General features: G+C 39.5%; 1 protein-coding gene across 1 annotated transcript in view; it reads right to left on the bottom strand.

Moving 5' to 3' along the window:
* The window catches only part of LOC136678105 (uncharacterized), an 88,828-nt gene that overhangs the window by 53,282 nt on the left and 23,233 nt on the right, over positions 1-12,313 (bottom strand). The window contains 6 exon segments of the mRNA XM_066655952.1: positions 518-564; positions 2,520-2,693; positions 4,017-4,187; positions 9,271-9,444; positions 11,356-11,529; positions 12,039-12,212. Coding sequence (XP_066512049.1) covers positions 518-564; positions 2,520-2,693; positions 4,017-4,187; positions 9,271-9,444; positions 11,356-11,529; positions 12,039-12,212 — 914 coding nt within the window.

Raw genomic sequence — 12,313 nt, 5'->3', positions numbered from 1 at the left:
ACAGAGAAAGGAAGTGTGACAGTGAACTCTTTTATGTCTAATACTGAAAGTGTGAGAGAACTTAGTGAAAATGTGGAGGTAAAGAATAAGCTCAGACCTGAGAATGTGGAGTTTAGTCATTTCACATGTTAAGGTTCACCACATTATCATTAAAGTAGAAAAGGACACTCTGGTGGTGGGTAATTCATTTAAGGGTTAAACTCATTAACAAATATGTGCTGGAGCTGACGGGGTTAATGTCAACTGATGGAGGAGACACATTGAGGTCAGTATTCGGCAAGATCTGAGGTTTAACTGTAGATGGATGTGGGTTCACTATTTGACAAACAACAGGTCACTGGTGCCCTTTATCTGTGTTATAACTGATTATTAATGTGTTAACAACATAACTATTAATAAACAGACTTTAAACTGTTTATAAACCTTTATAAGTGAAGTGGTACCTACACAACACACAAACAACACAAAATGAGACACAACAAATGTAAAGAGAAAGCAGGAGAGAGAGAGAACCTACATTTTCTTGGTCCTGGTTTTATCCTGATCTCTCCTCTATGCTCCAACCTACAACACACACACAGTTGTGAGTTGATGGTTGTGTTTGAGTGGTGTGTGTTCTCACTGTTCTCTCTGAGCCCCACATTCAGCTTCATTACAGCGTCATTCATTGATGTCATTTTTGGAAACAGAAGAAAGATCATCTGTGGTGTTTCATCCTCTCTGTCTTTTTATCACAGAGAAATATTCTGTTTCTCTTTCTCTGTGTTTCATTTCCTCCATTTCCCTCTGTTCCTCTCAGCCTTCAACACAGAATAATGCAGCAGAGACACTCTTCTACAACTGCTCCATTAAACCCTTTCTAGATCCTACACTCAGCTGCTCATTTATTAGGTTCTTCTGCCTTGTACCTGCTCTCACTGACCATTTCATCACAGACCCCTACACTGCCCGACCAACACAACTCACACACTCTAATATTTCACTGGACCACCTTTAGCTTTGATTACGCTCCACATTCACCACGGCTCTGTTTCTACAACCTTCTACAACACCACAACATTTATTTCCTCCAGAGCTGCCATCATTTTTGGTGGAGATCTTGTATTGACGACGGGAGAGTCGGACCACTCCGTAAAGTCTTCTCCAGCACGTCCCAAAGACTCTCAGTGGGTTCAGGTCAGGACTCTGGGGTGGTCAGTTTATGTGTGAAAATGATTCCTTACTCTTTCACAATCTGAGCCTGATGAATCTTGGTGTCGTCCTGGAACAATCCACTGCTGGGACGACCTGGTTATTCAGTCCATTTAGGTCCTCAGTGGATTCATTTTACTGCCACACATCACTGCTGAGTCTAGACCTGACCCACTGAAGACCCCCTAGATCATAACACTGCCTCCAGACGCTTGTACAGGGGGCACGGTGCATGATGGGGGCATCACTAAATCCACTTCCCTTCTGACCCTGACACCCCTATCGCTCTGGAATAGGGTCAGTCTGGACTCATCAGATCACATGACCTTTCTCCACTGCTCCAGAGTCCAGTCTTTATGCTCCATAGTGAACTGAAGCCTTGTTTTCTGATGAGTCTCTAACACTGAGCAGTGGTTTTCTAAAGACCACACAGCTGTTTAGTCCCAGTCCTGTGAGAAATGCTCTGAATTTCACTGTTAAACACAGCAGAGAGTTCCACTGTCCATTTTATACCATTCTACTTTACCAAGTGTTTGTGTGACCTCTGATCAGGATCATTCAGGAAAAACAAAACACACAGTTGAACAGAACTGATGGTCTGCAGCTTCACAGATAAACACAAAAACTCTTAGAGAATCTAAACTGAAACGCCCCAAATAACAGAATAACTTTAGGAAGAACACAGATTCGACTAAACTTTTACATTACACTCCTCAGACTCTCTGTAGACGACATTAAAATATTAATAACCAAAGAGTCAATGGCTGTATATCACTATAATAAATAAAGCTCTGCTCTGGTTTGTAGCCTGTATGACTGATAACACCACTCTGGGTATTAAAGTCTGCTCTTCAATCTGTTGATCATTGATCCCGACCCATTTAGACGCCCCAAAATGATAGGAATACAGAGATAATGATGGACCAGTCGACTCAGTTTCAGGATGCAGCAGTAGTGTAGGATCTTTCAGTCTGAAGTGTTTCAGCATTGAGGTCGTAGAACTGTTGTACCAGAGTACTCCTGTACTTCCAAAAACACTGAATGTACTTTTCTGAAGACTGTTCTAGAAACAGTCTACAATCCACATAAAGAGACTGTTATATGGGGCTTAGTTTTACTTCAGTGTCTCACAAGCCTTCAGCCTGACAAAAGTTACACTGAACAGTGGAGACAGTGCGGTGAAGGGTGATACTCTAACCATTAAATACTACTAGAGCAGAGCAGAGGCTAAATAAAGAAGAAACAATGAGCTGTAGATCTTTATAGAAATACAGTAAAAGCAGATGACATCAGTAACTGAACACACAAATACAGAAAGCTGTCCGTACCTGAGTGTGTCCAGTCTGCAGTGTGGATCCTCCAGTTTAACAGAGAGCAGCTTCACTCCTGTGTCTCCTGGGTGATTGTAGCTCAGATCCAGTTCTTTCAGGTGTGAGGGGTTTGAGCTCAGAGCTGAAGCCAGAAAAGCACAGCCTTCCTTTGTAACTAAACAACCTGACAATCTACAGAGAGAGAGAGAGAGAGAGAGGTGAGAGATGTGGTATTTACTCAGAGTAAAACAAGCTGCTGTTTAGAATCAAACCAACAAGCACCAAATTATGTTTATTTTACAAAAATTTACTTCAATGTCAAACAGGTTAAAATCTAAAGGTAAAAGTTCTAAAAAAAAAAGTTTAAAAACCTTAAAATAATAAATAAAAAGACCTGAATGTTTGTTTTCATAAATCTAAGACATTTTAGAGTCTGTTCAAAACCTCACTGAATAGAAATGAAATCAAATCACAACACAACATTATCACAACAGTGTCCCACAGAGGGGTTATTACTAGAAGTGAATATACAGACATTAATCCAGTAAAGGTTTCTATACCATGACCTCCCTGTTTAAGTTATGATCCTAATTTTATTCTTTTATAAAGGTTTTAAAATGGGAGGTTTGTGACAGTTTGGGGACGGGGTCAGGGCAGTTTCTCTCAGTGAATGCTATTGGCTGATGTCTCCTGGTTCTGTGACTGCCTCATACACTATGACTGTGACTACCTCATACATTATTATGGTTCCAAGGTCATATCTGTGCATTCACTGAGAAGAATGGCCCTGACCCCGTCCCCAAACTGTCACAAACCTCCCATTTCAAAACATTTAACATGAAGAGGGTAAAAACCATTTGAGAATAAAAAACAGACAGTTTGAGAGTGAGATTATGATCTGTGTGTGACCGCAATTTCTCTCTCGGTCTCTCTCTCTCTTTCTTCATGGGTTGCACATTTGCGATTAACTAATACAATTTTAAAAATGTACAGATTTAAATGTTCCACCTGGTGTTACTGCGTCCTCTATTTTTGACATTGATGTGACGCCATATGTTTCCTTTTACAGACACAGACACACATTAAAAAGTACTTGTGTTGTGTTTTAATCCCAATGGAATGTAGCCTTGGCAAATGGTTAGAGACCGGGCCTGGTACCGGAAGGTTGCTGGTTCAATCCCCAGGTCCAGCAGGAACATTCACGGCTGAAGTATCCTTGAGCAAGGCACTGAACCCCAAACGCTCTGGATGTGTGTTCACAGCTCCTAGTACACTAGTGTGTGTGTGTGTTCACTGCCACAGATGAGTTAAATGTAGAGGACACATTTCATTGTATGTTATACAATGACAAATAATTGCACATCATACATTATATATTACATTATGTAAATTATAATTTAGTAATCCAGTCTTTTCCTTAATATTTCATATTAGAGCTTAAAATATATATATATTTTAAATGTATAACGTCATGTGAGGAGTAGAAAACGAAGAATAAAACCCCAGAACTCTGACCTGAGTGTCTCCAGTTTACAGAGTGAACTCTTCAGTGCAGCAGAGAGCTTCTCCACTCCTGAATCCTGCAGGTTATTGTTACTGAGGTCCAGTTCTTTCAGGGAGGAGTTCACCAGTAAAACTGAGCCCAGATCTTCACAAGACTTTTCCCCAAGTTTACACACAGTTAGTCTGTAAAGAGAGAGGACATTACTCACTGAATAGTTACAGGAACATTTCTGAAAGGTTTTTCTTTTCGTGTTCTATCTCTTAATTTGCTCGCTACACCGTTAATGCTACAATGCTATAAAAACAGTGATACGACTGAGATGTTTGCAGGACAAGACAGGGCCGTCACTAGAGATGAATGATGAGGGGCTAAGCTTTAACCAGGGGGTCTGGGGTAAGTGTCTCATAGCAGAACATTTCTTTGACGAGGTACAGATTAAACAAAGCCACAAGGAGCTAAGATAACACTAGTGTACACGTAGGGGTTCGATAAAGGGTGGTTGGATTACTCTTCATTCAAAAAGAAACCAGATGGAGACGGATAATTTCCTGGCAGTGCTGCCTTTTATTTTTCCACCGTCAGAAGCCACACACTCACTCTCTACTCTACTCACTTCCCCGTTTTCCTTACATCACGTGACTTCTTCAACCAATCATAAATCAGGATGAATATTTGTGATAATAAACAAAGAATAGTTATTCCCTTAAATATTTGGACTTAACTTGTGCCAGAATAAAACTTAAAAATATAAAAGATAAAACAATTTAAAACTATAACATTTATTCAGTCTATTGCCCCAATTTAACCCTTACACTAATTACTATGGAGTGAGATCACTGTCTTTTTTGCGAGAGCGCAAAAACCACACTAAATCGAGCAAGTCAGACTCAACGAGCGCACAGAATCATGAAAACCGAGCGAAAACCGCGACAGCGATGTAGCTCCGCTCTCTCGTTTCACAGTTTTCTGCTCGCTTCTCGGTTTTAACAGGAAATACATAACAGATTCAGAACCTGGTAACCGATTCCTAGTGATGGCACTCTTGAATCTGAAGCTTGAAGCACGCACGCAACATTCTCTCATGTTAAATACCTCATAAAGCAAGCCCACAAGAGCCTCGCCTATGGAAAAAACACAAGTCACAGATATGTTTCACTGTTCACAAATGAATACATCACACTGTGTCTCACGGTCTGCAGTTTGTACAAATACAGTTACATTCATAAACACGTGTTTGGTTTTCATAGATATATCATCTTTTTATGTGAAAATAAATACATTTGTTTAGATTTACATTGAATATATTTGTAAAGTCGAAGTCTCGAATTTAAAATGTATTTGTAAAGTGTTGAATCTGCGTTTGTGAATCGAGCCACTCACGTGTTCTCCGTGACGTGCATTTGTTCATTTCCTGTCGCGGGTTTTTGGATTTTGAGAATTTCCTTTCGCATTTCACCCGATCCAAATACAAATGCAGCCTGATCCACAAATGTGGCCAGCAGGCGAACAAGACACCGCTAGGTGGTACTGTTGTTTTAGGATGTGTGGGGACAATTTAAAGAGACGCATTTGCGCAATATTTAATGTGGAAGTTCGAACAAAATGCCACCTAAGCTGCTGAATTAAGCTTTATATCACAGACAGTTAGGAGGGGGATAACTGGGGTACACTAGAAGGTGCCCTAAATTTAACAACGTTAAAGTCCAGCGGAACTTCCCTAATTTTGCTAGGGTTTTCAAATAAAATACTTTAAAATCATTCCGTATTTGGACACTAAAAGCGGTGTTGCGTATTGGACTGATACGGGACGCGATGTGTTTCGTATTTTTGTTGAATTGTTAAAACGGGTGATTTGTTTCAGACAGACACCCTCAGCCAGAGGGCAGGTACCCCATGGCTCCTAAAGAAAATATGAACTTCTCATTGGTCATCACTTTTATTTAGCCAATCAGCAGCCAGAGTTATCTGTCTATCATTTACTGCGGCAGCCAATGGAGTCATAGTTCCGCCTACAGGGGGTTGTTTTGCTGCGTCCCTGACAGGAACATATCAGTCCTGAAACACTAGGGAAAACAACAGTGTCACCTAGCGGTGGCTTGTTCGCCTGCTGGCCACATTTGTGGATCAGGCTGCATTTGTATTTGGATCCAGTGAAATGCGAAAGTCTCAAAATCCAAAACAAACTGTATTTGTACAAACTGCAGACCGTGAGACACAGAGTGTGATGTGTTCATTTGTGAACAGTGAAACATATCTGTGACTTGTGTTTAATTTGTGGATTAACATTTACGCATTTGTAAAGTATTTTGAGACTAATCTCTCTCCATACTGACCTGCTGCTCTCAGCGCCTCCACAAAACAAACAGCTGTCAGAGGGACTGTGACTCCATTGGCTGCAGCACTGAATGATGGTCAGATAACTCTGGCTGCTGATTGGATAATGATGACCAATGAAACTCGTGTTCTCTTTTTAGGAGCCATGCAGAATCTGCCCCTCTCTCCGGCTGAGGGAGAGCTGTGTGTTTCTGTCTCAAACATAAAAGTGTGACCTCAAATAAATAAATAAACAACGTCCTGTATCGGTGTAAAACGGAATGCATCTTTTAGTGTCTGAATACAGGACGATTCCATGGTTTACGTGACGGTTAGTAACACTGTGTGCGGATTCTAGCAAAAAAAAAAAAAAAAAAAAGGGGGGGGGGGGGGTGCTAAAACAGATCTGGACGTCCATGCAGAAAGATAACCAAGTGAACTGAACTCTCACTGGGCTGTCTAATAGCGGTTGGTGTAAGCTCACTCACTTGTAACTCAAATCTCGGCTCACATCATAAAGCAAAAAAAATGACAGAGCGATGGCTCGTATCTCAGAAAATTCATAAGTTGATTCACTCGTAAGTCAAAGTTTCACTGTGTAAATATTTATAAGAAATTATACAATATACATAAATAAATGAAATAAACAATGAGGAATAGCCTCAGAGACGGCTGTAGAAGATAGTCCCCTTCTTGCCGTGTGTACAATTGTTTCAGAGTGTGGTTCTAAACCTGTCTTGCTCTGAAACTATCAGCTCTGACTACAGTGACCTTACAAGAGCAAGTGTAAAAACATCAAAGTGAGCACTTTGTATTTATGCCTTGAGTTGTCTTGATGACGGTGTTAAAGTTGTAAAAAGACGGTTTGCACTGCGCTGAGCCTCGTATCTGTGAGTGTGGGTCGAGTGAAGGGTTTTTGTCGCTGTGCAGTTCAGATCAGCACCGCCCGACAGTGCACACTGACACATGGTGATGATACAAACCTGTTTCTGAGAGAGAGCACATTTTAAAAATGAGAAAACCTTCTTTATATAATACAATTATACAAAATATAATAATTACATATTTAATTATACTGTTATTTAATTTACCAAATGAAAATATGAATAAATAAAGTTTTACACACAATATTCTATTTTTGGATTTAGCCACAAATGATAAAATACAGAACTGATACATTACATGGACCGTGAATCTATAATTGGAATGAATTTAATCGCACTGGAGAAAATCTTAGCCATTCCCTTGCCATCAACATTTTACTACACACAACACACTAGACCAGGGGTCAGCAACCTTTACCACTCAAAGAGCCATTTGGACCTGTTTCACACAGGAAAGAAAACACTGGGAGCCACAAACCCCTTTTGAAATTTTAAATGAAATAAAACTGCGCATAACAGTGTCTTTTTGCCTTTGTGCTAAACAAACTATACTGTGTTACATTTATGAAATGAATGAAAGACTGCAGAAAAATGAAATAACATTTCTGCATGTGACAAAACATTTTAACTCTGAAAAATAGATGTTGTGTTGACGGTTAAAATACTCAACGTCTATTTGAGTCCTTGTAGTAATGAAAAAAAAAACAAACAAACAAAAAAAAAAAAAAAACGCAGAACTTAAATTATCCACTGGCAGCAAACAAAAATGCTGTCCTCTCTCTGCATGCCGTCATTATTTTACTGGCGCCGTGCAGTCAGCTGTCAAAAAGTTCAAGAAACCTCACACCGGCGGGTGTCGCACATTGAAAGTTGTGACGTGTATTAAGTGTGACAAAAATATTTGAAATATTAAATATTAAAATTAAACTCACTCACTCACACACACACACACACACACTGGAGCAGAGTAACACAGGGCATGAAAAAGAAGAACAGTGGTTCTGTTATATGTAAATGGTTCGGATTTTACCGGTCAGATGAGGAGCAGAAACGGCTATCTGCAGGGAATGCTGAAAGGAGGTAGTATCAAAATGTGGGAGGACTCCCAGCCTATTTCACCACTTACAACAGCAGCACACACTTCTGTATGAAGCTGTGAAACTCCGAGGTGCTGCTGCCACTGTTCTGAAGTATTCACGTCCCAGTACAGTTCCCTAAACCAGTTCAGACAGCACTGCAAGCTTCATTAGCTAACGCTGTGCCTTATGAAGAGAAAAGTACAAAGTGGTGTGGTGTTACTAAAGTGGTAGTTTACTACAGAGCAAAAGGGTCTGTTCCCCTTCTCAACAGTAGAGAAAAAGGGCTCCAAAAGGCTGATTAAAACTCCTGACCCACGATAACAATTGTCCAGTTGCAGCTGCACGAGAAGCGCTGCCTTTCAATGTACAATTATGGGGAAGAGTTAATGAAAACCTTTGTCTTAAACACACACGGACATTTGATTTTCATTTGAATATTGAGAGACGAGGTGGAGCTAACACACAAAACTGAATGTTCTGTTTATAAAATGTTCATAAAACATTTGTTCACATTATTTTTCACAACATATATCGTATATCACTATTCAACTAAAATATATCGAGATATGATTTTCTGTCCATTTCGGCTGAGAAGTGCCTTTTTGTGACTATCTCATGAGAAGAAAAATATCGAGATATATATCGTATATCGCCACTCAGCTAAAAAATATCGAGACATTATTTTTGGTCCATATCGCCCAGCTCTATTAAATATATATTATTGAATATAATTCATATTAATATAACATTTGTTTAAGTATTTTCAGTGTTTTATTCATATCACCAAGAATATTGTTATTGTCAAAATTAGGGCCATATCCCCCACCCCTAGTTGTGTTAATAATCCCAGTGTTGTGTTTATTATAATCTAGTAACACAGTCTTTTCCTCTATATTTTATACTAGAGCTTAGAAAAAAAAATTTTTTTTATGTATAAAGTCATGTTTATGGGGTGTAGAAAATGAAGAATAAAATCCCAGAACTCTCACGTGAGTGTCTCCAGTTTACAGAGTGAACTCTTCATTGCAGCAGAGAGCTTCTCCACTCCTGAATCCTGCAGGTCAGTGTGACTGAGGTCCAGCTCTTTCAGGGGTGAGTTTGGTGATTTCAGAACAGAGCAGAGACTTTCATAGAAATTCAAGGACCGTTTAAAGTGAGGCAATCTGTAAGGAGAAGTAAACACAGTGTAGAGTTAAAACAGAGAATGTGAAACTCACCCTCACAGGAATCAAGAATTATGACGTGTGGAAAACACTACTGTTATAAACATGGGGTCTGCGTGTTATAAACGTTATTAAGAGACACAAACAACGAGCTCAATCTGAACATTCATTCATTTTCTGTAAGTGCTTCGTCCTGTTCAGGGTCACGTGGGTCTGAATCCTCCCCAGAATCACTGGCTGCAAGAGGAACACTCCCTGGACAGGGCCCCAGTGCATCACAGGTCTTCACTCACTCACCCATTTGACATTTATGAGGTCTTTTATGATTTAGGATTCACACTGACATTGATGATCACACTCAACGATGACTTTCTTAAATGTACGAGAAAAACAAAGCAAAACCCTTTACTCCAACTTATTGTAGAGAAGAACAAACTATAGACACCTGCTGCTGTGAAGAGCAGAGAAACTCAGCCACTGAACTGATTTAATCTGGAGAAATTCTTCAGGAAATACATCAATTCTTTACTAACATTTATATTTGTATTTGTAAAACCTGTTTATTCTCAAGTGAAATGTTTCAGAAAACAGCTCCATATTGTTTTGAAAGAAATGTATATCATTTAAAAAACACAGTTTCTAAAGGTTTGTTTTTGTAAACAGTGGGAGAACATTTACACAACACCTCATTTATTTACTCTTTTCAGGCACTAAATGAGCTCCTGTTATAATCTGTGACTGTTCTCCTGTGTTTATGTCCTTTGTCATGTTTTGATCACGTGTTCAGTTCGGTTTTTCTTGCCATGTGTCTTTTCCGCTCGTTTCCTAGCCACGCCCTGCACCTGTGAGTCCTGAGCGTTCACAGGTGTTTCCTATCGTGTTTTCCTTCATAAGCTCCTCTCTGTGTCCCTGGTTTGTCCTTCATTTTGTGTCTGTGTCATTTGTGCTCCCTTTGTTTATTTCTTGTTCCCGTTACTTGTTTAATAAATCTCCATCTCTGCATGTGCTTCAGTCCCTTCGTCTCGTTCCTGAACCGACAGCTCCATAAATCCAGATCCATGTGGAAGATCTCAGTAAATAGTGTTGGAGAGTGTGGTTTGATGAGACACATTTAATAAAATGCCCCATAAAATATGAAATAAGAATAAGAACATAGTGAACATGTGCTGTGTGTAAAATATTAAGTGAATCATGAAGCTGAAGCAGCAGAGCCACGCCGTCAGACCTCCACAATCTGATATTTCAAACACTTTCACACATTTCTGTCAGAAATTAAAAGATAAAAAGCGTGTCTTACCTGAGTATCTCCACTTTACTGTTTGAACTCTTCAGTCCATCAGAGATCAGCTTCACTTCTGATTCCTTCAGCTCAGTGTGACTGAGGTCCAGCTCTTTCAGGGAGGAGTTTGGTGATTTCAGAGCAGAGAAGTGAACTTCACAGGAATTCATGGTGAGTTTATACACATTCCGTCTGCAAAGCAAAGTAAATACAGCACAGTTCAAACAGAATGTGGATTTCAGAGTCAGAATCAGTTTAATGAGATTAATGAGTAAAATAATACTTTCCATTATTTACATTATTCAGAGGGGCATTAATAACAGACTCAATCTGAACCTTTTTTCTGAATATCGTTCTGAATATTTTCAGCACTGTTTGTATTCTCTTCTCCACATGAACTTTCACCCCCAAAATTAAACTCTCTTTAAACTCCCTCTCACTTCAGGAGGCAGAAACGGGGGATGAGAGTGTTACATATCATGCCCCACACAGAAACAACAAAAAAAAAAAAACGTTTAGATCACTTCTGTCTAAATCACAGACCAACCTTTATTAAATGTTCTGTGTAAAACTAGAGCAAATCTTACTGTTTCTACAAACCTTTTCCATTCAGTAACACTCAGAAATCTCACCTGATTATCTCCAGTGTACAGTGTGAACTCCTCCATCCCTCAGAGACCAGCTTCACTCCTGAATCCTGCAGGTCAGTCTGACTGAGGTCCGGCTCTTTCAGGGGTGAGTTTGGTGAGTTCAGAGCAGAGCAGAGACTTTCATAGGAATTCAGGGTGAATTTACAGTCTGTGAGTCTGCAAGGTAAAGTAAATACAGGAGAAAGTGAAGTTAAAATAGAGAATGTGAAATTCAGACTCATGTGAATCAGGAATTATGAGATTTTCATTCATCAGTATTTCTCCAATATTAATTATTCAGAGGTGTGTACATTATGGGCTCAATCTGAACATTTGTTCTGAATGTTATTCTGAATATTTTAGTGCTATTTACATTCTATTTCCACATGGAATTTCACTCCAAACCAAACACTCTTCACTCTGTGAAAGAAGAGTTAAGAGTAAACTACAGTCGGCTGGAGCAGGAGAATACTGTGAAGAAATGTGCCAAAATAATCAAGGAAAACCTTGTCTCCCTTAAAAAAATATGAGCGATAGATGCCAGTTTACAAACAGTACACAAATAGTAAAATCTCTCCATGTTATGGATGTAAAAAAATGGCCTAAACTTTTTGAGGGCAAACTACAGCCAATCAGAGCAGGAGAATACATTCATTATCCACATGGACATTCATCCAAAATCTCACCTGAGAGTCTCCAGTTTACAGTTTGAACTCTTCAGTGCCTCAGAGATCAGCTTCACTCCTGAATCCTTCAGCTCAGTCTCACTGAACTCCAGCTCTTTCAGGGGTGAGTTTGGTGATTTCAGAACAGAGCAGAGAGTTTCACAGAAATTCATGGTCGGCTTACAGCCAGACAATCTTCAACACAATGTAAACACAATGAATAATACAGTAAAAAACGTGAAGGTGAGGACCTGTCTGTTAGTTTGGTTTGTTAGAGCAAATGTGAACGCTTCCTT

The sequence above is a fragment of the Hoplias malabaricus genome, chromosome 2, assembly GCF_029633855.1.
Source record: "Hoplias malabaricus isolate fHopMal1 chromosome 2, fHopMal1.hap1, whole genome shotgun sequence".
NCBI classification, from domain to species: domain Eukaryota; kingdom Metazoa; phylum Chordata; class Actinopteri; order Characiformes; family Erythrinidae; genus Hoplias; species Hoplias malabaricus.
This window is presented reverse-complemented; position numbering and strand designations above follow the sequence as displayed.